Here is a 25,256-nt window from a genome sequence, read left to right as displayed (position 1 = left end):
AGAAAAAATTCGAGGTTAGGCTTGGTTTCGGGCGGGAGAAACGACAGTCTATATTTTAGAGATAACTGTAAGTTACATGAGAAAGATGAGTGAGCGGACAGATTATCAAACGAATCCTTGTGGGAATGAAAAAAGAAAATAAAAAAAACGCGCATAAAACGGCGCTCAGAGTACTAATAAGCCAAAAAAATTGATGAGAGAACGGTTTTTTTTTTTCATACGTGTGAAGTGTTGCAGCAACATTGCGACCTTCACTGAATCATTTACGGTTTGACCGACGCATGATCGAGTAAGTTTCCGTTTCTGAGTTTTAGAGCCTCTTTTAATGAAACATTTTCGATTCATTTACTGCCTCTAATTCTCTTTTTTTTATCACAAAGAGACGATTTTAATTTTTTTCTTTTCCGCTCTCCTCTCTTTTGTGATCATAAAACCTTGCGTAGACTCAATATGACTCCATAAAAACAGGATCGAATAGCGATTTTACGCCTTTGGAAATAAGTTGCGGTTATTTGTAACTTTAAATTTGTGCTGTATTGGCTTAAAATTTTGAAGCAAAAGTAAAAATCATGGTTGAGATCCAATTTTGAATTTTTTCTAAAATCTGTCCTAGTTCCATTTCAACTGAATATAATGCGAACAGTGAACTATTTTGGACTGCACTGTTAAAGGAATTCTAAACATGATTTTCGAATTTCTGCTCTGTTTTTGCCTCCACTCAAAAAAGAGGGAACGGTGGAAAGTTTTGCATAAAGTCATATTTTTGGCCCAAGGGATAGTAATCACTTGAATTCAGATATGATCTTCAGTCTTCCGCAAAGATGGAAAATTTTTACGCGAGAGCATTGCTTCAAAGTTTTCTTAATGGAGGGTAAGAGGACAAATGGTAGGCAAAGGCACCTCGAAGAGGAACCCTCCTCCACCCCTTCAGGCCGTGACCACGGATGACCCCCTACCCCTCGCATCAATAATGTCTCTAATTTTTGCCGCAGCAACAATATCCCCGCCCCATCACAATGAGGAGACATGGTGCCACGGAAAGACTTAAACGCACGGATAGAAAAGATGAACAGTTTCTGACGCCCCGTTTTTGACGTATACGAGATATGCGAGATATGTATAATAATTTGTGCCGCAGCAATAATATCCCTATCGCAATGATGAGACATGATACCACAGAGAGACTTAAACGCACGGATAGAAAAGATGAACGGTTTCTGACGCCCCATTTTTGTGTAGATCTGTAATGTGTGTGTTTTTGGAGCGCTGTAGCTCTGTTTCATGTAAAATTCATGTGATATGAACCATTAAGTATCGGTCAACTTTTTAAGAATTCGTGCGTTATTGTAAAATTCATGCGTTGTGTAAGAGAATAAAGTATAACAGGAGGTCTACAACGTCGCAAACAGCAATTAAGGTAGCATATTTTCACCTTATTTCCCATCGTTGAATGTTTGACTATGATTTAACGGTTTCACAAGATTTCTTTTAGGGCTAACATCACCTCCTCTTCGTCACACGGAATATAACTCTCTAAAAGTTGCAAAAAGAGTAAAATTACTCACACGAGTTTTTAGCGCTAAAAAATCATGGCAAGATCGCACTTCGCGATCACGAAATCTGCGTGCAAACAACAGCGTCGGGCACTTAATTTCACACGAAACAATTAAATTTGACCCCTCAATCTCCGTACTGCGTAAAATGCAGCGCCGATATGATCCACGCAACTTCCCTCGTCCACACTGAGTGAACATCACATACTTGCTCCTCTGACATAAGATCTTAACTACTTTTTGAGGTGAGCCATCCCGTCCATCAAAGCCCATGCTTTCCGGGACTCGAAGTAGAAATGGACATCCGTCCTAACGTCAGGAGAACGACAGAATTCTATCTTGCTTAGGAAAAACGCAGTATGAACATTCGATACGTGCCAAATTTCCTCCGATAAAATGTTAATTTTTGAGGAGAGTCATGAATATGTGAGGGACTCGCTGGGCAAGGCGCGTAAGTGCAGTTTTTGCTATTACGAGAAATACACGTTTGAATTTTCGAAATTACACAGATCCTTATAGCGGAAAGAAAGTTGAAACTGAATTTTTGAAGTTTAAAAACTGGAATTTTCGAACGACTTTTTCACAGAATATGCAGCAAGACTAGAATTACTTGAAATCATGGATTTTCTCAATTTTTCAAAAACTGCAATTATGTGCCTTGTACTCCAAGCCTCTCATTTCTCCTTTAAATTTTTAGATATTGTAGATTAAACAGCGAATGAAGTCCTGTGAAAAATTGGAGGAAAAATATCTGTCGAAGGCAAATAGTCAAATCAGTCATTTAATCAAATGCCTCGGCAGATACTCAAATTTTCAATGTTTACGAGGTTTTTAATGTTCTCACAAATACCTCGCTAATTTTCAATATTTTGAGACTAAACATCTGTCAAAGTACAAACTGCCCTTTCATTTCCCGTTCAAGAATGCTCCTCATAATTTTTCAACGGCCAAAATTATGAAAACTTTTGATTTAACAAAATGCTGGATGTTTTGCGATAAATTTGCATTCAAGGACTAGAAAAACCGTATTATAATCGTATGGAACAAGTTTTTTAAGGGAATTCATTTCCACGTGATCAGAGCATTATTTTGTGTACAGTTAGCAAAATAATCAGAATTTCAGTCTAAGTAAGAGTATTTAACTATTTGCCTAGGCATTTAACGAAATGCCTGATTTGACTATTTGCCTTCAATACAAATTTTCCAGGAAATTTGCATTTTATTGGAGGAAATTTTGCGACGCCTGAAGGCTCATACGGCGTTTTCCTAACACGGCCGGATTTATTCGCGATCTCCGGATTCCGACGGAAGTGCAAGTGGATAAGCCTCTGATTTATGCCTGATCATCGATTGCCGAAATTGATTATGATTCATTATCTGCATAAATTATCTCGACGAACACAGCAGCAGCGACTGGTGAGTGAGCGCAAGGTCGAGCGGATCGCGTGAAGACAACAGAAGAGCCGAATAACGCGTGCTCTTCTCCCTTTCTTATTCGTCCGCTGCGCAAAGCTCATTGCTAAGGTCAAGGTTTGTTTAATTGCCAGTGATCATACTCAGTGCTCAACCATGCTGCCATTTTGGCCAAAATTTTGACTCGGACTTGAGAAAATGAGTAAATAATTGCGGGAAATATTTCAGTACAGCCAAAGTGCGAAACCTCGTATCTCCATTAAGGGGCTTAGAGGACAAGGCACATGGGTGCCAGTGGCGTGGCGTGAATGATCGATTATCGATATTTCCCCATTTGAATCCGTGGTAAAGAATCGATTGTTAAGGTGTTTGCTGCGAACGCACTATTCATCAATCTTTTTCCATAGGTTTAAATGACAGATCAATCGATGCATCGCAATTCACGCCACGCCACTGATAGGTGCAGTTTTTGCCATCTCGAGAAATACGTGTTTGAAGTCACGACATTACATGGATCCTTTTGGCGGAAATAAAGTTCAAACTCACTTTTTGTTACTTATAAAAATTGGAATTCGGGAGCGAATTTTTTTTTACAGAATATGCATTAAGACTAGTTTTACTCGAAATCATCAATATTTCCATTTTTTCAAAAACTGCACTTATGCGCCTTGTCCTCTAAGCTCCTTCATTGCAATGTTTAAAAATTTCTGGTCCTATTTTACTTTTCGAATAGGAACAAGCGAATATCATACCATAAAATTTGTGTAGAATATTCTTCATGGAGAGAAAAAATCTAGGAAGTTTTCAAGAAATTACGTTGACTTGTTTTCCATAGACAAAGTAAAGTATGACAGGAAGTCTGCAACGTCACAAATAGAGAATCGTGGTTTTGCACTTGGGTCATCGATTTGAATCATTTGGTTTGTAAGAAACCTAACTCAGTGGGATAATAGTGCGAAAACGGGGAAAAACTGATTGGGGCTAACAGTTTTGAATGATTTATAGATGTATATGGTGCATGTTGTTAATTTGTCATGGAGAGACTTACATACGGCGATACCAAAATTTCTGCTTCTTTTTTCCTGGAAATTTAAGCGATTGAAGACTCTATGTAGAAATGGGTTGTTTTCATACTGAGCAGAGTACGCAGATGTTAATTGCATGAGAGGTCAAACAATTAAGAAATAAATAAATAAAATTGAAAAATCAGAAGCTATGACTAACCCTAAAATTTTGATAATCAGTTTTCTTCACAGAAACACAATTTTGAAGTTAGGTCGCACAAACAAACGCTTATAATTCGGCCAAGAATTTTAAATAAGTATACTTCTCTAACTGCGCTGCATACACTTTTTGAAATCTGACGATGAATTGATAAGTACTATTTTACTTGCAGGACTGTATTTTGGAGAGTCGCCAATGAGTGTCTTTTTTTTATGGCATACCAAAAACATCGCAGGGGTTCACATTTGCATCATAAATGCATTCAAAGAGAAAGGAGGCGGGGTTAATATTAGCCCGGAACAGTACCTTACGTAACAATTAACGGTATAGTTCAGTTCAAATAGTGCGCAGTGCAAGACAAGTGCTCTCTCTTTTATCATCGGTGATAAGCGGCTACCGTTTCAATTACTGTGCATTGGCTTTTCATACAAATGCAGTATGGGTTACATGTATTTATTTGCAAATGAGTTCAAATGCGAACACCACGCGGTTTGCTGGTTAAAATGTGTTCAATGTAATCCTCCCGGTGACACGATACGCGGTGTTCAGGATGTTTTCTGCTGTCACAACAAGGCCGCATGGTGTTGTGATACATGCAAACATCTAGTGTTAATACTCAAATCTTCCTCTTATTATAAATTCAATAGAGGCCCCAAAGATAAGCTCACGAAGGATGATTTTATCTCTGCTTATGATTATTTCAAAGAGAAGGGATGTAAAACTAATGGTTCGCCGTTTAGAACTACGGAAGTGTCCTCGCAGCAGACAGCAAGGAATGTTTTGTCAACCTCGTCTTCTAATAATTCTCCAAAAAGTGCGACAGTGGAAAGTAAGAAACGCCTTCGAAAAAGATTCTCGAATCCCAAGGGAAAGGAAAATCAAGTTGATTTAGACCAACTGGGATTTAATTTTGATTCTCAGAATTCTGGAATGCAAAGGCAGGAGGGTAAAAAAATCAAGAGCCTTTCTTCCACTTGTCATTCGAACAGTAATAAGCGGACAAGGAGAAACCTTAACGCATCGTTCGAGAAAGAAAAAGAAACTTGGGAAACTACACCTAAAGGACGAGATACGGGAAGATCTGTAAAACCCGGTAATCAAAACGTACTTTTCTCCTTCTGAAATGGAATAGGCAGACATAAATGACAAAATGAGAGAGAAGTCTTAGTCACATAACCCTCCCATGTGTATTATTTAGATATTTCAACGATATGCAGATAAATACATTTTTACGCTGAACTACACTTCCACTTTCAATATTACTCATAGTATTAGCATTACTGATAAAAAACAAAAAAAGTGAAATTTTACTGTGCTAAGCTTTGTAAATTAGTAAGCTTTAGGAAACCCTAAGTGTCTGGAGGTATAGAAAAGGTTGACGACGGACTTCCTTTCAGATGCAAATAGAGGGTCAACATTCTATATGTAATTGTAGGCGTGTTTAGCACAATAAAGAGAGAAATTAAGCGGGTTGCTCATGGTTTTTGCGATAAAAATATTAAATAGGTGCAGAAAAGAGATGATTGATTTATTAAAATCTTACAACTTGAGTTGTGGGTGTGTATCTCCTGAGCCTTTTTTCATTGCAGAAGTCTTTACAATTCAATATCGAGACAATGTAAAAAATTCGGAAAAAATAAAGTGTGAAAAAATGAAATTCGTTGATTGTTATCGTATACGCATCAATTAAACATTCTGACAATCAGTTCGAGGTATAGGTCCGATATATTCAGAATAACGTGCGCAGTTAAATTAAATCAAGTCCGATGTCGATTAAAAGCCAACGTATTTTGATAACCATCTAAAGAAAGATAAGAAAGTACAAAAAGTCATCAAACCATTTTGAAAACGCAATGAATCGTTATGCAGTCCTAAGCAAGTGCATAAAAATATATTGTTACATGCGTAAACATTGCAGGCGTTTGCATGTGTTTTCTCCGCTGGACTTCTTTATGAGACTTTTTATTGGTAGAGAATATACACGTTCTTAAGTCAAGTTTAATATAGACTTATTTTTCATTTAAAGAAGAAACAATGATTTAAAATGGCAGACATCACACTTGAGAAAAATTGATGACAGTCTACGAGATTGTTTGAAGGTTTACGTTAGGTTTCCTCACATCTCTGTGTGGGCAACCCTAGTTGCCGATGACACCCCTGGTAAAAATTGGCAGTAGAATCAGAATCTGTGTTCCAAAATACCATAGACCTACAGCCGGCTGTAAGATTTCCGATAGCTTCTATAGCCGGCAACACAATTTCTTATAGCCTTTTATAGCCGATGACGACTAAGCAACAGCCAGGCGATAAAGTGTATGCTAAACGTCACTAATTACGGATGCTAGGACTTAGATTGAGTTTTTGGACTACCGCTCTCTTTTTGGGCCGTAGTATCTTGATTTATTTTGCGAGGAAAGCTCCGTACTTTTGAAGGATGCCTGTCATTCTTATTATGTTGAGCGCCTTCAATTTCGTATGATACTGTGCAATACCTCTGGTGTGAAATAGTTGCTTAAATCGCCGTGGTACGCTGCGGCGCGGCGCGGCGGGCGGGCAGCCAGCGCAAAACGCGCATTGGCGCCTACAAACCTAACAGGGATACTTCACGCATTGCGCAATGCGTGAAGTATCCCTGTTAGGTTTGTAGGCGCCAGTGCGCCGCCGCTCCGCTTTGAGTTAGGCTCTAATATTTAATCTCGCGGAGTCAGCGTTTTTCAACTCATGACTTTGAAATGTTTGCACACTCTGTCTGGATTATTTCTCATTTTAATTGATGAAAAAAATATGTAGTAAAGGAAAATATAATGTGCGTTTTGTAAATATTAAGGTGATTCCGTACAAACCTAAGAATTTACAAAGCACACGAATTTCTACACAATTTCTTATTGCCCTTTATAGCCGATGGCGAAAAAGCAACAGCCCGGCGATAGGAACAATAGCCCGGCTGTATAATTTTTTATCGCTTCGTGTAGCCCGGCCCTATGATTTTTTCCACTTTCTGCAGCCAGCTATATGATTTTCTATCGCCTTCTTCAGTCGGCTACAAGAACTCCTATGGTATTTTGAACCGCAGGTCCTATGGCCAATTTTTACCAGGGATGGAGAAAGCGGATGCGGGGAATTTGAAAATGTATGATGTGAAGTATAAAAATTGTGCGTTTAGGAGAGGATTTCAGACTTTTTTGGTTAGATTATCGTCATTTTTAAGCGGTTTTATCAATAAATTCATCTGTGCCTCTTCTTGTGCTCGACAGACTACATCGTCACCTTCCGGCTAAAGTATCACAAGCGCCATGCGACGTTTGAAAATTCCCGCCGCCATTTTATTTTTTTACGGAGCAATTGTTGGTTAAATCTATTTGAAATTTCACTGAATTTTATCGGCAGCACAAGAAAATTCAGGGAAATTTTCGAACAGCTTCGTTTAAAAATCTCTCTGAAAAAAATAAAATGGCGACGGAAATTTTAATCGTCGCATGGCGCTTGTGATACTTTGGCCGGAAGATATATGTTTGTAGTGGTAGTAGTGATATCGTACTAAAGTTAGTGCTTCTGATGACAAAGCACAGATGATGATACTACTTTATTTTTTTAGCGGTAGTGTAGTTTCTTCAAAATTGATAGTTGAAATTTTGGTGAGCGAGTTATTTCATCTCATCGGTGCTCATCTTCATGCACTGAAAAAAAAAATCTCGGTGTATTTACTAAGAAAAGGGTAAAATTACCAAGAACTCAGGGTCCTATTTGATCCCAGTTTTTTCTTGGTAAAATTACCATTTATGAAATTGGTAATTTTACCGAGAATCTCGGTAAAATTATTGAACTTTCTCGGTAATTTTACTGGACCTTGGTAAAAACGCCAATATTTTTTATTAACTGTGGTAGAATTACCGAGATAAAATGGTAAAGTTACCGGGAATTGATTACCAATAAAAGTGGCATTCTTACCTGAAAAAAAACAGTAAAAATACCGGTTTTTAGGTAAGCTTACCAGTCTGTCTTGGTAAAATTACCAATAATTGGTAAAAAAAAGTGTGATGGTAAAGGTGCCAACGGACCTTGGTAAAAACGCCGAGAATTTTTTTTCAGTGTGGGGAACTTTGAAGCGCGCCTACATGGGGAACAGCTGAGCTTTTCTCCAGAACGATTGTATTAGAGCTTTCCGATTTGTTTGATTTTTTAATCTGACAATGTTTCTTTTTTTTACGGATTTCAGAGGAGCTGGGAGCTCGGGATGCCAGAGGCTGCACAATGGAGACGAGCCCCATCAAATCGGAGAAGCAGCTGCTGGAGACGTGCAAGTTCCTCCTGGCCGTTCTCAGCGTCCTCCTCCGAACCGTGGGCTACGTGATCCGGGCCGCATGGAGACTCCTCCGACCCGTCCCGCTCAAGGATGTCAACGGCCAAATCGCCCTGGTGCGTAAATTTTTCCACTCTTCCGACCGAACATCGACCCGCCACCGCTCACCGGTGCGGTCACCACTCAACCAAAAACGCCACTCCCGGTTTTTTGAGTAGGATGCACCAATAGACTAAGCATAGATTAAAGATGCGACTCTGCGCTCATGGAGTCTCGTGGCGTCAAGGTCACACTGGTAAAAAATACCTCCTGGACCAATGCCGCGGTGCATTGACTTAAGAGTGCAGTTTCTTGTCGCCGGATTTAAGAGTCTTGAACTCTTGTTTCAAGCGGATTTTGCATTGACTCAATTCAAAATCCGCTTGAAACAAGAGTCTAGACTCTTAAATCCGGCGACAAGAAACTGCACTCTTGAACCAAGAGGTTTTTTTTTACCAGTGCACGTCGCACAGTAGATCGAGTCAGTCAGAGAGGTCGGACATGACATTTTGTACTAAAACTGCAAATTTTGATGTTTAGTTCGTTATATTTTAAATTATAAAGGGTGCTGCTTGAAGAAAATTTTACGAGGAAACCAACTAAGTCAATTTCAGACCCTTAAACTTTATATAAACGGAGTTATAGGCGTTTAAAGTCTCCAAATTTTGTCCGACCTCTCCTTTTGACTCGATCCAGTGTGCGTCGGGAGCGTTTAAGTTTACGGAATGCACTAAAGATGCGTTGAGTGTGAATAAAATAATTTACTTTACCTTTATCATCGTGGTTGGATTTATTAAGGGGGGGGCGGGGTTGAAACGGACAATTTCATACAAATTTACAATCATAATCTTGCGCACACAAGCAAAACTCCACTTAACATACATTTTACTCATTTATTATAAATGCACGAATGATTAGGGCATAGGAAACATAAGCCTGTGTCCCACTATCCATAGCCATCAAATTATCAAGGTCAGGTGTTATGATTGGCTTATTCGATGACTTGGTTTCACAGCACTTGACTTTGACATTTTGATGGAGTATTTTGATAGTGTGACACAGTCTATAGGCATAAAAGTCATTTTAAGGCGTCTAATTCCGAGTCCTATAGAATTGAGTTTAGCTCTTGTGGATAGATAGTGCTCTTTAATGTTTTTATATGATGGGCAGTCCAATTACAGATGTTCTAGGTTTTTTGGGGCATGCATGTTGCAAAGGCTACAGTTTTCAGTGATGTTAATTAGGTACGATGTCTGGTTCACGCTGACCCTCAAGGATTTGATATTTTGCGCTCCACGTTGACGAAAAACTTTTTTTTACCAACACCTTTTTAGCAGACGTAAGATTTAGTTAAGCGACACATAGAAGTTCGAATTCCTGTGATACGGACAAATTACACAACATCGACATTATAAATTCCCATTAGAAAATGAGCTCTTTGCACCATTTGACAAGAGCTCTTTTGCCTAGGGCCCACTCTCGTTAAAGTCAGCTTTCAGAGATGAGCAGACAGAATTAATTTTAATCGAAATTTTAATGGCGTAGAGGCGACCGGCGACCCTCAGACAAATGATGATTGTCGATGGACCTCTCCCGTGCGGTCAAACGCATCCCTCATTTTCTTAAAAAAGTTTCTTAGAGAAGAGGAAGATTCGTGGAATAGCACTTTAACGAAAAACATTTCCATCGTTAAAATATTGAGACGAGATTTTGGTTCGCCCCGCCAATCAGAGGTTAATGATCGCGGACGATTCGGTCAAACCGTTGTGTTGCGGCCACGGCCGCAGCTTTGCTGGAACCTTCTAAAGAAAAAACTGACAGTGGAATTTTTTTCTCTAGATTTCCGTTTTAAAGTTTTACGAGAAACTTTCCAGTGTTGTCAAGTTTAGATTAATCGCATCTCCTATGAGTTCAGCAGTCTCTGATATAATGATTAAGAGTCTGGAACTTGATTGTAGAGGAGGCTCATCAGTAGACTGAATAGCATTCACCAGAATCAGCCTAACTCTATCAGTCGTCTAAATTTTCTGTCATGTTTCATTTTTTTCTTACAAAAAACGATGTAACTCTTTGCCTTTACACCTGATTCTCCGTAATCTCGGGAGTATTTACGAAAAGTTTCAAGGCGTTATATTGTTCAGTTTTCCTAAAAGGCATATATGACGGCAAAACTCCATAACCACGTAACTCTTTGCGGTATTTAAAAATTTCCTCTCCTGTTTTGTTTTTGTAAAGGAGAACAAATCTACATCTTTCCTTGACGTTTTCTAAGAGTTTGCTTCGCACAGAAAGGGAAATCATGGAAGTTTTTAAGATTTGACGACGAGTATAGTTTTCCATTTGAAAATAAAGGATGTCAGGAAGTCTGCATTGTCGCAAACTGAGATACGTGCTCTGGGAGTTTCACCATTGATGTATAAAATACAATGAAATATCGCGGAGAGTTAGACAACGTAAAAACAGTTCGGCTGATTTTTATTAAATTTTCCGGTTACGTGCAAACAATTTTACTGATTTTCAATCTCTTCCCACTCAAGACGACATTCTCGCTTCTTCTTTTGACTAAGCGACTAGGGATGAAATGAACATTTTGGGACTCAAAGAGCTTACAGTAATCGCACGAATTGAATCAAATTCAGCCTAAATATACATATACACCGGACCAAATGTCTCATTCTTCCTCATGTTGAACATGAGATGTTGTAGATATATGAGCTTCAAAATCTGAGGAGAACTCAGAGAAATTTTTGAGACGCAAAGTTTTTTAAATCTCTGTGTAAAAACGAGATGGAGTTAAGACAACGTAAAATACAGTTTTCTGGTTCAATCCATCCACTGACAAAAGCATGATTGCCCCAGTATCTGCGAATAACGCGCGGACATGTTCAAGTCCTTGCTTCAATTATGAGCTTTGACTTCTCGTTTAAAAATTTGTTAAAAGAAGTTGGAGAGTTTGAAAACAAAGAGTAAAAAATAATAAAACTAACACATCGATTCCGGAGGGTTATAAAATCAAAATTAATCTACTACAAATTTTGAACCGAAGCATTTCGCAATGGCTCGATGGGTCCCCGGCCCCCGTCGATTATTTGTAGGTTTATGGATAAAGATCTGGACAAATCTTTCTGCTCCCCGTCCCGACATATCATAGAGGTTCACCCAAGTCACGTTTTATGTGCAGTACGTTAATGGCGCCCGAGGCTATCAGCCAATCAGAGCCCCGTTGTACTCATTACATCTACCTCAATTTACTCGGACTGACATACGTCATCGGTTTTTGCAAGGTCGCGCGAACAGCTCGGTGCCGGTAAATGCCTGCACTTTGCACGGCGCTGGGTTCCTTCAGCCCTTGAACCGGATGATGAAACGCTTTTTCGCAGGCAGTCAAAGGTAGATTATTTTCCTCGATCATAAATCCACATTGTAGGTGCTGAGAGAAGCTTGGTTCATAACGATGATGGAAATAGAAAAATGCCAACTGCCTAGAGTCTCTCGACGTTGTCAGTCAACGTCAACGTCAACGTCAGTCGATCTATCTGAAAGTTCAAATTATAAGCAACCGTTGATAATAATTATTTGATTGATTATTATGTTTTAAATTTCATGAACATTCCGCATGATCTAAAGAATTTTTTTTTTTTTTTTCAAAACACAATTTATCGTCGCGGAAATAATGTTTTAACTTTCAGTAAGTTTCATTCTCCTCGTCAACAATACAAACCTAAAAAAAAGATTGTGCATTTTATGTTTCATTTTTGTATTTCAGAGTATTCTTATTTTTTTTATTATTTTTTTTTTTTTAAATCATAAAGTTGTCTCTCGATCCATCCACACAGACAATCGAAACATCACTGCATTTCGCTACAAGATATTACTTCTTCGCCGTTATATCAATTATTAATAGATTAATAATAGATCAATCATCATCAACATTCGAAAATTTGTGTAATTTTCTATAAGTCCATAGCAATGCCGCTAGAAATTTCAATAAAAACATTTTGTTGGTTTTTCTGTATGATTTATGATACTGCTCACAGATCAGACCACCTAAAGCGCTAAAATGGAAAAAAATAAGACTTTCAAAGAACCTGAGAAGATTTCATAATAATAAAATAAAAGAGATAATCCATCTCACCCCGGAAGTGACCTTTGAGAGGTCATACCCTCACAAGGCGTTCACTAATGAATTTTGACAAGCGCTGAAAACGGCACTGACCGTCCGATGAAATATGCGATCAACTCAAACAACTTTTTACTTTAAGGAACGCACACCTGCATCTGCAACGCTAAAAATTATCGTTTTAAATTTAATGTTTCTAGAATATTTGCCCAATTTGAATCGTTAAATTTTCTGTAAATATTTGATACTTTTCAAAATAATATTTTCTCATTAATTCTCACGGCAGTATCCGTAAGTTTTACGTAAAACATAGAACGGAAGCGAGAATTCTGAGAAGGCTCCATTGACCCTTTAGTAAGAGAATACCATACCGACAGCATCGATGGAAACTGATTGAAGCTTGAAGTTTCATGATTCCGTACGACTCACAATGGAAAAGAAATTTTCAAAAATTTAAATTTTTTCAACCTTAAATGCTTCCAGTTGTACATTTAATTAAATATTAAAAAACCTCATGCTTTTTTTGGTATTTTTGATGGGAAAGAATACTTGGTTAGTTAAGTTTAAAAAAGCTCTTACTGTTGCTTTTAATTAATTTTTATCTAAATTTGGGTTGGTTCCTCCATGCTTTCTTTTATCCACTTGAGATACGCATTTTTCCACGTGAGTCATTAATTGATTACTAATAAGCAATCGCTATCCGTCTGCATTAAAACTCAAGGAAAAAACTTCGTATCTTCTCATCGCATTGCCCCAGCAAATACGCGGTATCAAAATCTCCTGAAGCAAATAGATATATCTCGTCCACGCTGAAAGACATCCAATAAACTATGCAAATCAGCCTACTGATCGTCTTGTATGTCCATTCGTTGTCTAGCCGAAATAGATTTAAATCGTCAAGCCGAACGCAACATCCATCCAAATTATAGCTTGAACCTCGGCAACGGTCAATCCTCGAGCAACCCGCGATCGTTTCTCGCACGAGAGAACGTAAATCCATTCCAAGGTTGCAAAATTGACATCAAAAATTCGATTTTTTTTACGAGGATAAACCTACATAATTTTAATCGAAAATTTGTCTAATTTTTGCATGAGATCAGGAGAAAAACAAGTGAAATTTTCAGCAAGAATTTTCAAAAATTCTCTAAGCAAAAATGCAATTCACGCGGGAAAATTTGGCAACATTGAGATGTAGTCACGTTCTTTTTTTTTAAAAAAAGACGAATCGTGCATGGGCCCGACACCGAATTACACTGCCGTGCTAAGGAAGAACGCCGCATGAACATTCGAGAGTTGCCAAATTTCCTTCGATAAAACATGTAATTTTAACGAAATTACATGTTTATATGTTCCCTTGAAACTTTCAGACATCTTAGATTTAATTGCGTACCTAAACCATTAAGTGAAAATTTTGGAAACAAATATTCGCTATTTTCTCAGTAAATTCGATTTTTATTGGAGGAAATTTGGCAACGTCTGAAGGTTCATCTGGCGTTTTTCCTTAGCTCGGCAGTATAGGTAGATAGATGAGTTATTTCAGCTTAAAAGCGATAATGTTTACTCAAGCACTTAAGCCGAATTTATCGACTACTGAGCATCTCACCGCGCCGCTGCGCTGACGAGCTTGATAATTTATCGCCGTGGAAAAATGTGATTGAATATTCTTCGGGGAGGGAAAGGAAGAAGAAGGTTGGTTTGAAAAGAAGAAGAAGAAGAAGAAGAAGAAGAAGGAGCGATGGCGAGTAGGCAGTGGCAGCGGCGGCCGGCGGCGCGCGCGAAACAATTAAAATGTCGGTCAAGACCGGCTACATCTTTTAATCTCCGAGTTGGAGCAGAATCCCGATTAACGGGAGGAAACGGGCATGATCCGCGTTTACACCGTATAACCGCGCTCCTCGCCCGTTTTCTCACCTTGCGCTAGCGCCTCGTGGCTACTGCCCATTCCGCTCGCGGTTGCCGTTTTACCTCAAAATAAAAATTAAATAAATAAAACGGCATTAAATAAAGGGGTGGTGTATTGAATTTCGACATTTTTTAAATGTTTTCCTCGTCCTACGTGAAATGTGTTTTTTTTTTTTTTTTTTTTTTTTTTTTTTTTTTTTTTTTTATTCATAGAAAATATATATAACATTCAGTCTACAAATATTCAAAAGAAAAGTCGCACTTGAGAACTCAAGTATGTGAGTAGCTAAATAATGAGAGATTAATCATATCTTAATCATAAAATCAATAGAGAGTATAAAATCATAAACATTTCGGTCCATATGAAGTCCCAGGTCTGATAAATTGATGGGTTAATTAGTCAATACGAATAATTATTCATAATATTAACCTAACCATATATAATATTAACCTAACTATGACGTGAAATGTGTTACCGAAAAAAAAGTGAGGTTGATTTAACATTCCGGATGTAAAAAAAAGTGTGCCAGAACTCACAAAACGCTGAACTAACAGCTACAGCAGTACTTTTGCAATGTCAAGATGTAAAACTAACTAATATGGCGGGTAATTCAGCATTTTTTGAGTTCTCGCACACCGTTTTTACATCCAGAATGTTAAATCAACTTCACTATGTTTTCGGTAGTGTCTTCTACGCACAAGAGATTTCACCAAATGAGTAAAATTTACGAGTAAAATCGCACGAAAATCTTGATGATCACACCCGCAATGCGTGAAGTATCCCTGTTAGGTTTGTAGGCGTCAATGCGCGTTTGCGCAATGCGTGAAGTATCCCTGTTAGGTTTGTAGGCGCCAGTGCGTCGCCGCTCCGCTTTGTGCTAGGCTCTAATATTTAATCTGGCGGAGTCAGCGTTTTTCAACTCATGATTTTGAAATGTTTGCACACTCTGCATGGATTATTCTCATTTTAATTGATGAAAAAAAATATATTTTAAAGGAAAATATAACGTGTGTTTTGTAAATATTAAGGTAGTTCCATATCAAACTTAATGATTTCCAAAGCACACGAATTTCTACACAGTTTCTTATAGCCTTTTATAGCCAATGGTGATAAAGTGTAAAGCCCGGCGATAGGAACTATAGCCCGACTGTATGATTTTTTATAGCTTCGTATAGCCCGGCTATATGATTTGTTCCGCTTTCTACAGCCAGCTATATGATTTTCAATAGCCTTCTTTAGTCGGCTATAAGAATTCCTATGGTATTTTGAAACGCAGCTCCTGTCGCCAATTTTTACCAGGGCAACAGCGGGTTGATTGTTGAAAAAAGACAAAGCGATGGACAAAAGAGACAAATGGAAAAGCGAAACTATTGGTTGAAACGAAATTGCACGAAAATCACGTTAAGTTCACCAGTGAGCTGATTATTGAAATTGATAGACAAGGCGATAGAAAAAAAGAGGGAAACGGACAATGGAGCAATCCTATTGGTGCAGATGTTTCTTTTGGACTAAAAGGGATGGATGGACTAACTGATGAGGGGTCTCTCGTGGGTCGCCGCTCGTAATTGGATTGCATTTTGCAAAAAGGAACCACTAGCATTGCAATGATGCTAAGATTGTGCAACTTCATCTTTTGCAATAAAATTGCGGAGCTCGTGAAAAACTATGAAATTTAGATGGTAATTTTTGTCCTAAATTTACAGTTTTTAGCGAGTAAAATAGAAACTATTAATGGATAATCGGTTTTTTTCACCGAGACAAAAGAAGTTGCACAATCTCAGCAACATTGCAATGCTAGTGGTTCCTTTTTTGCAAAATGCAATCCAATTCTATTACTTACCTCAATCTTTCACTGCAACCACCTTACTCAAATAGGATAGCTTCATTTTCCCTTTGTCTTATTCGTCTATCGCTTTGTCCATCAATTTCAATAATCAGCTTGATGTTGCACACAAGAGATTACGCTAAATGAGTGAATTTACCACGAATAAAATTGCGTAAAAATCTCGTTGAACACATCAGAAAAGTCTAATGTTTACTCCCTAACGCAATAATAGCGCAGTTCTCAAGGCGTTTTTTTCAAATTCACCGCGTCCGCGGGCAGTTTTTCTCACGATAATTCGCCGCTAATCTAAGATGAAAAATTATACAAAATGCGATGCTCGGCTTTTAGTCCAATACAATAAGTCAGTTCCTGCTAAAACAGCAACCTTTTCTATGTGCCTCCCCAAAATGCTGATGTTTTGTCGTTATTGTAGCTAAAGACGTTTATCGGGAGGTAGTATAGTAGCAAGGAACAGTTCGGCACTCTTCCATTTTATCGGTGGTTCCTCGCAAGTTACTCATAAAAGCTTGTTTTGCACATCACAATATTTGCAGCGTGGGAAACACATCCATAGCGCCTTCAATTCAGTGTGTCTGCAACACAGACATCCTCGGAGTTCGAATAGTTGTATCAAGGGGTTCTCTTCACCGCTCTGCACCATTCTGCAGAAGGAGCGCCGTATGAGTCTTTTTAGATGTTGCCAAATTTCCTTTGAAAGAATAACTATTATTGAAGAAATATGTGAGAAACTTTCTCTCGATTTTTCAGTGAGTTTCTTCGCAACTGAATCTACTGCATTTGAAAATCGTAAAGAAAATGAGCCATTTTCGTAAAAAAAAGAAGAAAAATACATTGTTTTCGAGAAGATATTTGGTGATGTCTGAAATGTTAATACGACGTTTTTCAGTACGACAGTATTGTCGTATCGTATTATCGATCGAAATTATAATTCTGACTTGTTACCGAGAAGAACAATAACGACCACATTCTCAAAATCGAGTAGCTTCCTACTTGACCAATCGAACATGAACGATTGGACTGATTCTGATCCAACTACAAGAATCGTCTTATTTATATAGAATTAGAGTTATTAGGACGTATCAATGCTGGAAGGAACTAAGTATAAATAAATTAAAATCAAAGATAAAGGAAACTGTGTGCGTAGCATGCAAATCCTGAGCACATTGTCTATCAATAGTTCCTTAAGCATATATACGTCCATTTTTCCAATTTAGAGATCCATCCAAAATGTACATAATACTTTAAAAATATTCTGAAAATGTTACCGATCATCCAACTGGACGCTAATACACGCACTGACGAAAATCATTCACTCCGGTGAGGTATACTTTATTTGCAGAAGACGTTGTAACGCCGGACATTGCCTCCGGCTAATGGCTCCCACCTGTCGTTTATTTTAGCGGCAAACTCGTTTCGAGCACGCTAATCGAGAGCTCAAGAGGTAATAGATCAGTGACATTGTTACTTAGCCGATCTGAGGAGATTCTGGAGATAATTAAATTATGCGTGAGCTCAGATGCACGAGTCCTCGGCCCATTCATTTGGACGTATTTCTGTCAAATGGAACTATGTGCATTAAGACATGAGCCTTGAGACCCATAAGAATACATGCATAACAGGGCTCACATCATAATGCACATAGTTCCGTTTGACAGAAATACGTCCATTTGATGCTTTGCTGACTCAAAGACGTAACTGTTCTTCGAGATTACCCCTGTCGTCTGTAAAACTCCACGCTTTTCAGGGCTCAAGTGAAATGGACGTACGCCAATACTGATGTGCTAAGGAAGAACGCCGTATGAACATTTAAGAGTTGCCAAATTTCCTTCGATAAAACGTTCATTTTTAAGGACAGTAATAAATATTTTTCCTTGAATTTTTAAAGACCTTTGGGTGAAATTGCGAACAAAATTAACCGAAAAATTAGAAGAGAAATATTTATAAGTTTACTAGGAGATTCACGTTTTATCAAATGAAATTTGAAAACGCCTGAAGGTAAATACGGCGTTTTCCCTTAGCACGGCCGAATACGTTAATAGAGTGATGTTCTTACCCTTTCTTTTGAGAACTTATGGCGGAGTCTATAAAATCCCCGTTATTGGCAAGAAATTGATATAAAGCACTTATTTAAGTATTTATTCAAGCATCCAAAATCGACAAAACGCTGAGTAGCGTTGGTTTCGTTTCAATTTTGGCGGGAAATTTGCCCATGGGAAAAGAGGACCAATAAAAATGGAATATTGCAACTGTTTCAAACTGCCCGCCACGGCTGAAAAAAAGTCGACGCGACTAAACGTTTTATCGATTTTGGGTGATCTGAATGAAACCAACATTTAAAAGAATTAGAGATGGGTTATTTTCCAATTAAACGACTCACATGTATTCTCAGTGATACAATTTAGTTTTAAATTAGTAAACCTTTGAAAAATTTGGAAAAAGTGCACTTACTACATAAAATTAAGGACTAACCGTAAAAAAATCAGAATTTTCAGGGAGCAATTCCAGAATTTACGCTGTTCAGCAGGGATTTAGAGCTGAGGTTTGAGGGAGCATCATAAACGGAGCCGCATCGGCGCGCGAGGCGGAGGCCCGGCGCGGACTTTCATGCCGCCTCGATCAGTGCGCCGGGGGAGCGCATATGCCGTTGAGGCGGCTTCACCTGGTGAAGCCGACTCCCGGCTCCTTTTCTGATGCTGCATCAGTTTTGATGCTGAGTCCAGCATCAAAATTAGCGGCCTCAATTAGCAGACGCGTCGGACGCCAGCTCCCCGGGCCCGGCTGCCGGTCGGCTAATTGCACGGGGCTGTGTTTTCAACCCTTCCTCGGCGTCCACTTCTTAGAACTTTCCTCCTCCCTCCCGCTGTCCTCTCACCTGTAGAACCCTTCTCCTCCGCGGTCACCTCGACGGTTCACCCTCTTCCTGGTTTCATTTCGTCACTCTCACTTTCCACAGATTCACCACCTTCCGAGTTCGTTGCGATACATCCGCTTACACATTGTGCGTCCTAGGCTTGCGGATAAGCTGCCTACTTATTTCAGCGCTTCGCGCTTCTCGCGGCACGGCAAGGCAGCAAGGCACCCTCCGTTACCTTAACATGCGCTACTCCGTTTTTTTAAACTTTCTTTCGCTCTCACTAAAATGTTACTCCCTCACATTTGAACGGATTTAAACAGAATTATCCTGAGCCCACTTCAGGTTGCTGCAAGTTTTCTCTTGGAACTAAAACTAGAATACATACATACGACGTTTTAAGTCAGGATATTACCTACTTGGTTTTGGCTGAAAAATTACCACTTAAATAAAAAGTAGGCCATCTCTGATGTGGTTCTGCTGAATACGTTTGATCATTTTATCGTTTGGTTCTTCTTCCTTCCATGCTTCTACTTAATTGAGTCTCTTTTTAATCATTAATGGTTTTTCAGTAGGTAATTAAAAATAAATAAATAAATTTCTAAAAGTTCTTCACTCTACGTCGGATTCACCTGAGTCTCTAGTGGGCCCTATAATTTTTTATTGTTACTTTCCTCCGTTCATGTTAAAAGTTCTTAATCGTTTTTTACGCTTGTGATTTGGACTCAATTTTCCCGGGGGGGGGGGGGGGGGGGCTTTGGCTTTAAACCTTTGCATTTTTGCTCACTTTCTTCATACATTTCCCATTTCATCAGCACTTTTCAACAAATAATTCTTATTTCTAAGTTGCTAGAAAGTTGTAAAGTGATTCGAGAGAGGTGTGAGCGGTCATGCTGGTAAATAAGGTTACCTATAACCAGAAAAAAATCGGCATTTCCGTTTAAAACTTAGCTTTCCCAGGAAGAAATTAATTTTTCAAAAAATTCGCAGATGATGCATTAAAACGAAGGTCCTTTTTGGGTTCCGCTGTCAAAAATATACCGGAATTTGTGTAAGGCACGTCTGAAAATAATCCCAGTTTCTCATAAGGATGTTTTCTCGGACAAACCCGTTACTCCGTCCACATACCACAATTTTTCAGCAGCATTCATGCTTATCTTAATGCTTTCGTAGAGTTACTCTTTAACAAAAACAAACTGCATTTTGCAATTCGGAGCTATAAATTCTGGCTCATCTGAAAAAACACTTATGTGCATAGGGAAACTAATGGCACATACGTTGTTTTTAAACCGGGCTAGAATTTTTAGTTCCAAATTGCAAAATGCAGCCCATTTTTCAAGCTATGAAGTTACAATCATCGATTCCTCGTATAGTGGTGTGAAAGTTTAAGGTATGTGACCGGCAACGAGAGAGAAGCTGTAGGTCAATGACCCCATTATTAAGTTATTGAAAACAGATCATATGACTTCTAGAAGACTTCTACGAAAAGAAGGGGATAAAATGGACGTATTTCTATCAAACAGAACTGTGAGCAGGTGAAAAATATGAGGTGTGCTCTAAAAATCTGCATAAGAAACAATGTAAAAGAGGGCGTGATTACTTTTGAAGAATTGGAAAAGCGGGATATTACATTCTATCATACAGAACTATGTGCCAACTGAATGCGGGATTCATGAGCCGCGAGGATGGGACGAGAGCGTTGTGGACAGGGCTCATAAGAGTTAAAGCGCCCCGACGACGAGCTCCCCCTCGCGCCCGGCGGCCCGGGCTTCATCATTGCCGCTGACGTCACTGGCGCTTTACTACTCTCATTCACTCTTACGGCCAGAGAACTAGCGAGCATATCCCATTTTTCTCACCTACACATAGGTCTCTTTGATAGAAATACGTCCAAATATGCTATAATTTTACCTAAAAATTGACAATTTGGACTCTGCATTTAAAAAATTTATCCTCAATAAATTAGATTTGAAAATTCGTATCTGCCATGTCAAAGGCTGGAAATTTCCGGTTTATAATAAAACTTTACCCCTTCCCCCCCCTCTTAAAACCTTAAAAGTTGCAGTATTATACTGCAACTCAAAAGTGGATCCAACAATTTGGTCACCGGTGTTCCTCCATTTAAATCTATGTTAAATAATCGATGCTTGTCGGAGCATCTGGCCCCTTCAAGAATCGAAACATTTCTGTAGATTTAAAGTTGCCAGGTTGTGCCACAAAATGTGAATATTTAATATGGGTTTAATTGAAGAAAAGTGCTGATTTTCAGCATTATCTGGCGACTTCAGATAACCTGTGAAAGAAGGCATAAAAAATTGAAGTCTGCAGTTGCCTTTTTTTTATAGAAAATCCCACTCTTTCCTGAAACAATTTCCTGTAAAGTTCATCAGAGTTATTGTATTTCATTTGAATATTTTATTTTTCATTTCTTATTGTTGCAAATTGTGAAGAAAGGCAAAAAGTGACAACTTATGCGGAGAAGACGATCCGGGGGGGGGGGGGGGGGTGTTCCTAGACGGCAAATCTCCCCAGTAATAAACGGAACGACAAGACCTCTATTTTTCAAAGTCCATGCGGCCCTTGCACAACCCAACCTAATACTCTGTCTCATTGAGCGTCTCGACTTCTCAAGTTCTCGACCGGGGAAGGGGGACTTTCGATTTCAAACGAGATCGGCGAGAAAAAGAGGTGTCCTCCTGGCGAGACGATGAGACGAGGCGTGGGCCACCGCGCCGATGGGAAACGTAAACAAAGGGGTGTTCCGCGAATTCATCGCCGAGTCCGAGGGTCGCGGTCTTCTGGGACAGCCCCGTCGGTAATTAAGCTGGGTGGCGGGTCCGAAAATTAAGGCCGTATCGGGCCGCAAGCCGACGGTCCGGCCTCAGAGGCTGAGGCCCGCTGAGGCCCATGAGCCAGCATCAAACCTCAGCATCAGCGCTTGAGGCTGGCTCGGTCGGCTCTCCAGCATCGGGCTTCAATGCCCGAAGCCGGCGGCCGGCAGGTTGAGCGCATCAGGCTCGGAGCCGTATGCCCGAACGGCCGCTACCTGGGCATACGGCATTGATGCTGAAGCTACGAGTTGATGCTGTACAGCATAACCTCATGAGGCGCCTCAAATGCCTGCTGTTCAGTGAATGTACAAACGGAAGCTTTCTAAGCTACATCATCCCTAAAGTTTGTTCTTCTTCTCTGTTGTGCAGGTTACTGGTGCCGGGCATGGCATAGGTCGACAACTTGCGATCCAGTTATCTCAACTCGGCTGTGATGTCATTTGCGTTGATATCAATGCGGAATCGAATCAACAAGTAGTTGACATCATCAACAAACAGGTAAATACTTTATAATCATTTTTGCTTGTCAACATTTTCATTCTTGGCTTGACCTACCCTTCCTGTCACAGTGTCACCCACCGCTAGACCTCTCCCCATCCCTTAATTGGACGTAATACATGGACGACCCCCAAAATCATTGGATAGGTTACTGCCCTCATTACGCTTTTCGGGAACGCAACATAGTCCAGACGCCTAGTTAAAATGAAGCTACCTGGAATTTCGGGTACACAGCTATTTTTTTGGTCGCCGCACTGAAAAAAGTAATATTCTGTTTCAGCACCTAGGATGTCAAAAGTGTGTCTGATGATCCGAAGATGCTACCTTTACTGCCCTCGCAGTTAATTTTACAGCCTGTGAATGTAAATTTAACTGCGTTGGCAGGAAAGGCAGCATCTTTGGATCACCAGACACATGTTTGACATCCTAGGTGCTAAAACAGCATACTATTTTTTTCAGTGCGTAATGTTTTTGGGGTCGCTGAGTACGAATCTAAAGTTTCCTCACACGTACCTGGTGTGCATTTCCCGCCATTTTGAAAAAATGACCTAAATATGCCTTTTTTGCGTTTTTTTTAGAATAGCGGCTATATATGAGAAAAAATCCCAGATTTAGTTAATATTTTGAACAGTTGACGTAATTTGGAAGAAAATGGTATATAAATATGCTAGATTTGCTCAAAAATTGAGGAACTTCGGAACGCTTCGGAACTTGGTGGACCGCGGTGAGCCCGACCGCGCTGATGGTTGCGCTGCGAAAACGTGAACGGGTGCGATGTTCACGATGCTGTATCTTCCTCAATTTCTGAGCAAACCTAGCATATGCATATACAATTTTCTTCCAAATTAGGTCAGCTATTTAAATCCTTAACTAAATCCGGGATTTTTTCTCATGCGTTGCCGCTATTTTTTAAAAAAAAAAAACGCAAAAAAGGCCTATTTAGGTAATTTTTTTACAATGGTGGCAAATGCACACCAGAAACGTGTAACGAAACTTCAGATTTTGATTTAGCGACCCAAGAAACATGAAAAGGGCCAAATATATATATCTGTGTACCCGAAATGGAGATGTTGCATGTGTGAGGGATTTGCGATTTGACTGTTGATTCTTACGTAAAAGTTCGCGAGAAACACGATAGTGCCACTGGTTTTCTCTGAAATCAACTCCCAAGCTCAAAAAAAGCTCTCAAAGTGAGGCCAAAATGGAGGGGATATCCCACCCTACCCTGAGAGACCACCTCTACATCAAAACAAACTCTCCATGCAAAGATAGGGAGCAAATACATTAGCAGGGTTGCCGTGTTTTCAGTTTTGGAGTCCCCAAATGAAGTGGCAGCCCTGTCAATGTTTTTGCTCCCCTTCTTTGCATGGAGAGATTTTTTTGATGTAGAGGTGGACTCTCAGGGTAGGGTGGGATATCCCCTCCATTTTGGCCTCAACTTGAGAGCTTTTTTTGAGCTTGGGAGTTAATTTTAGAGAAAATCAGTGGCATCATTGTGTTTCTCGCGAACTTTTACATAAGAATCAACAGTCAAATTGCAAATTCCTCACACATGCAACATCTCCCTTCCAGGTAGACTTACCACGGACCTGGACTAAGTTCTGCAGCTGCGTTGAGAAGACTGTTGGATTTCCACGGATGGATTTCCCTGCGGGTTCCGATCGAGAGCGCGGGTGATACTTTCACGTCTGCGCATGCGTTACGACTTACTAGGAGTCGCGACCACATCACGTGTGAGCTGTGAGATTACAAAAGCTGGCGCGCCGCTTGAATGGTAATGACTCCCCCAACCCCAGCCGCGACTGCAACAATAAACTCATTCGCTCGTTTGCCATTTCATCTAAGCTTGTACACTGCCATGCTGAGGAAGAACGCCGCATGAGCCCTCAGACGTTATCAAGTTTCCTTCGACAAAAACCGAATTTATTAGGAAAGTCGTGTATACTTTTTCCAAAATTTTAGACAATTTTGCACGTAATTTAATCTAAAATATGTGAGAATTTCACGGAAAAATATGCATGAATGTCGTCAGAAATACATGTTTTATCAAAGGAAATTTGGCAACTCTCGAATGTTCATACGTCGTTCTCCCTTAGCACGGCAGTGCAGAAATCCCGCGTGGCGATTGTCAAAATGTCACAATAGGTAGCAAAATTACCGGACTGAGGAAAAACGCCTCATGAACAATTGAGAGTTGCCAAAATTCCCCGGCTAAAACATGTGTTTTTGGGTGAAGTTAAGGATAATTTTCCTCGAAATTTTCAAATATTTTACACTAAATTGCGAACAGTATTGTATGAAAAACTCTAGGAAAAATATTCACGATATTCCCGGTAAATTCGTATTTTATTGAAGGGAATCTGGCAACGTCTGAAGGCTCACGTGTTCTTCCGTAGCACGGCAGAACAGGCTAATACTAAAAGTTCAAAAATTGGGGGAAAATATGATGAGGCACATTAAACGCTACTAAGATGCTACCATTTTAGTTTGAAAATGATCCAACTTTCAAAGAGCAAAAGAAGCAAAAACAGGAAAATATTTTCGCAGCCCATATAGCCATAGTTTTCAGTGATTTGAAGGAGATTTTAGGACATTATGTCAATCTTCTGTAAAAAGCCTACAAGTTTTAAGTTCAAGAGTGAAATCCGGGGTGCATTTCATTACTGCATTGATTTTGC

At 39.4% G+C, this 25,256-nt stretch overlaps 1 protein-coding gene across 2 annotated transcripts in view; it reads left to right on the top strand.

Moving 5' to 3' along the window:
* Positions 1–25,256, top strand: part of LOC109035150 (short-chain dehydrogenase/reductase family 16C member 6) — a 42,155-nt gene that overhangs the window by 3,471 nt on the left and 13,428 nt on the right. Inside the window, exons 1-3 of one of the 2 annotated variants that reach the window (XM_019048669.2) lie at positions 4,494–5,283; positions 8,407–8,606; positions 22,450–22,578. In XM_019048669.2, coding sequence (XP_018904214.2) covers positions 4,629–5,283; positions 8,407–8,606; positions 22,450–22,578 — 984 coding nt within the window. In that variant the 5' untranslated portion in view covers positions 4,494–4,628. Of the gene's footprint in view, positions 1–4,493; positions 5,284–8,406; positions 8,607–22,449; positions 22,579–25,256 lie in introns of those variants that run through there. The other variant, XM_019048690.2, reaches the window with a different exon arrangement.

The sequence above is a fragment of the Bemisia tabaci genome, chromosome 6 (genome assembly GCF_918797505.1).
Source record: "Bemisia tabaci chromosome 6, PGI_BMITA_v3".
Taxonomy (NCBI): domain Eukaryota; kingdom Metazoa; phylum Arthropoda; class Insecta; order Hemiptera; family Aleyrodidae; genus Bemisia; species Bemisia tabaci.
This window is presented reverse-complemented; position numbering and strand designations above follow the sequence as displayed.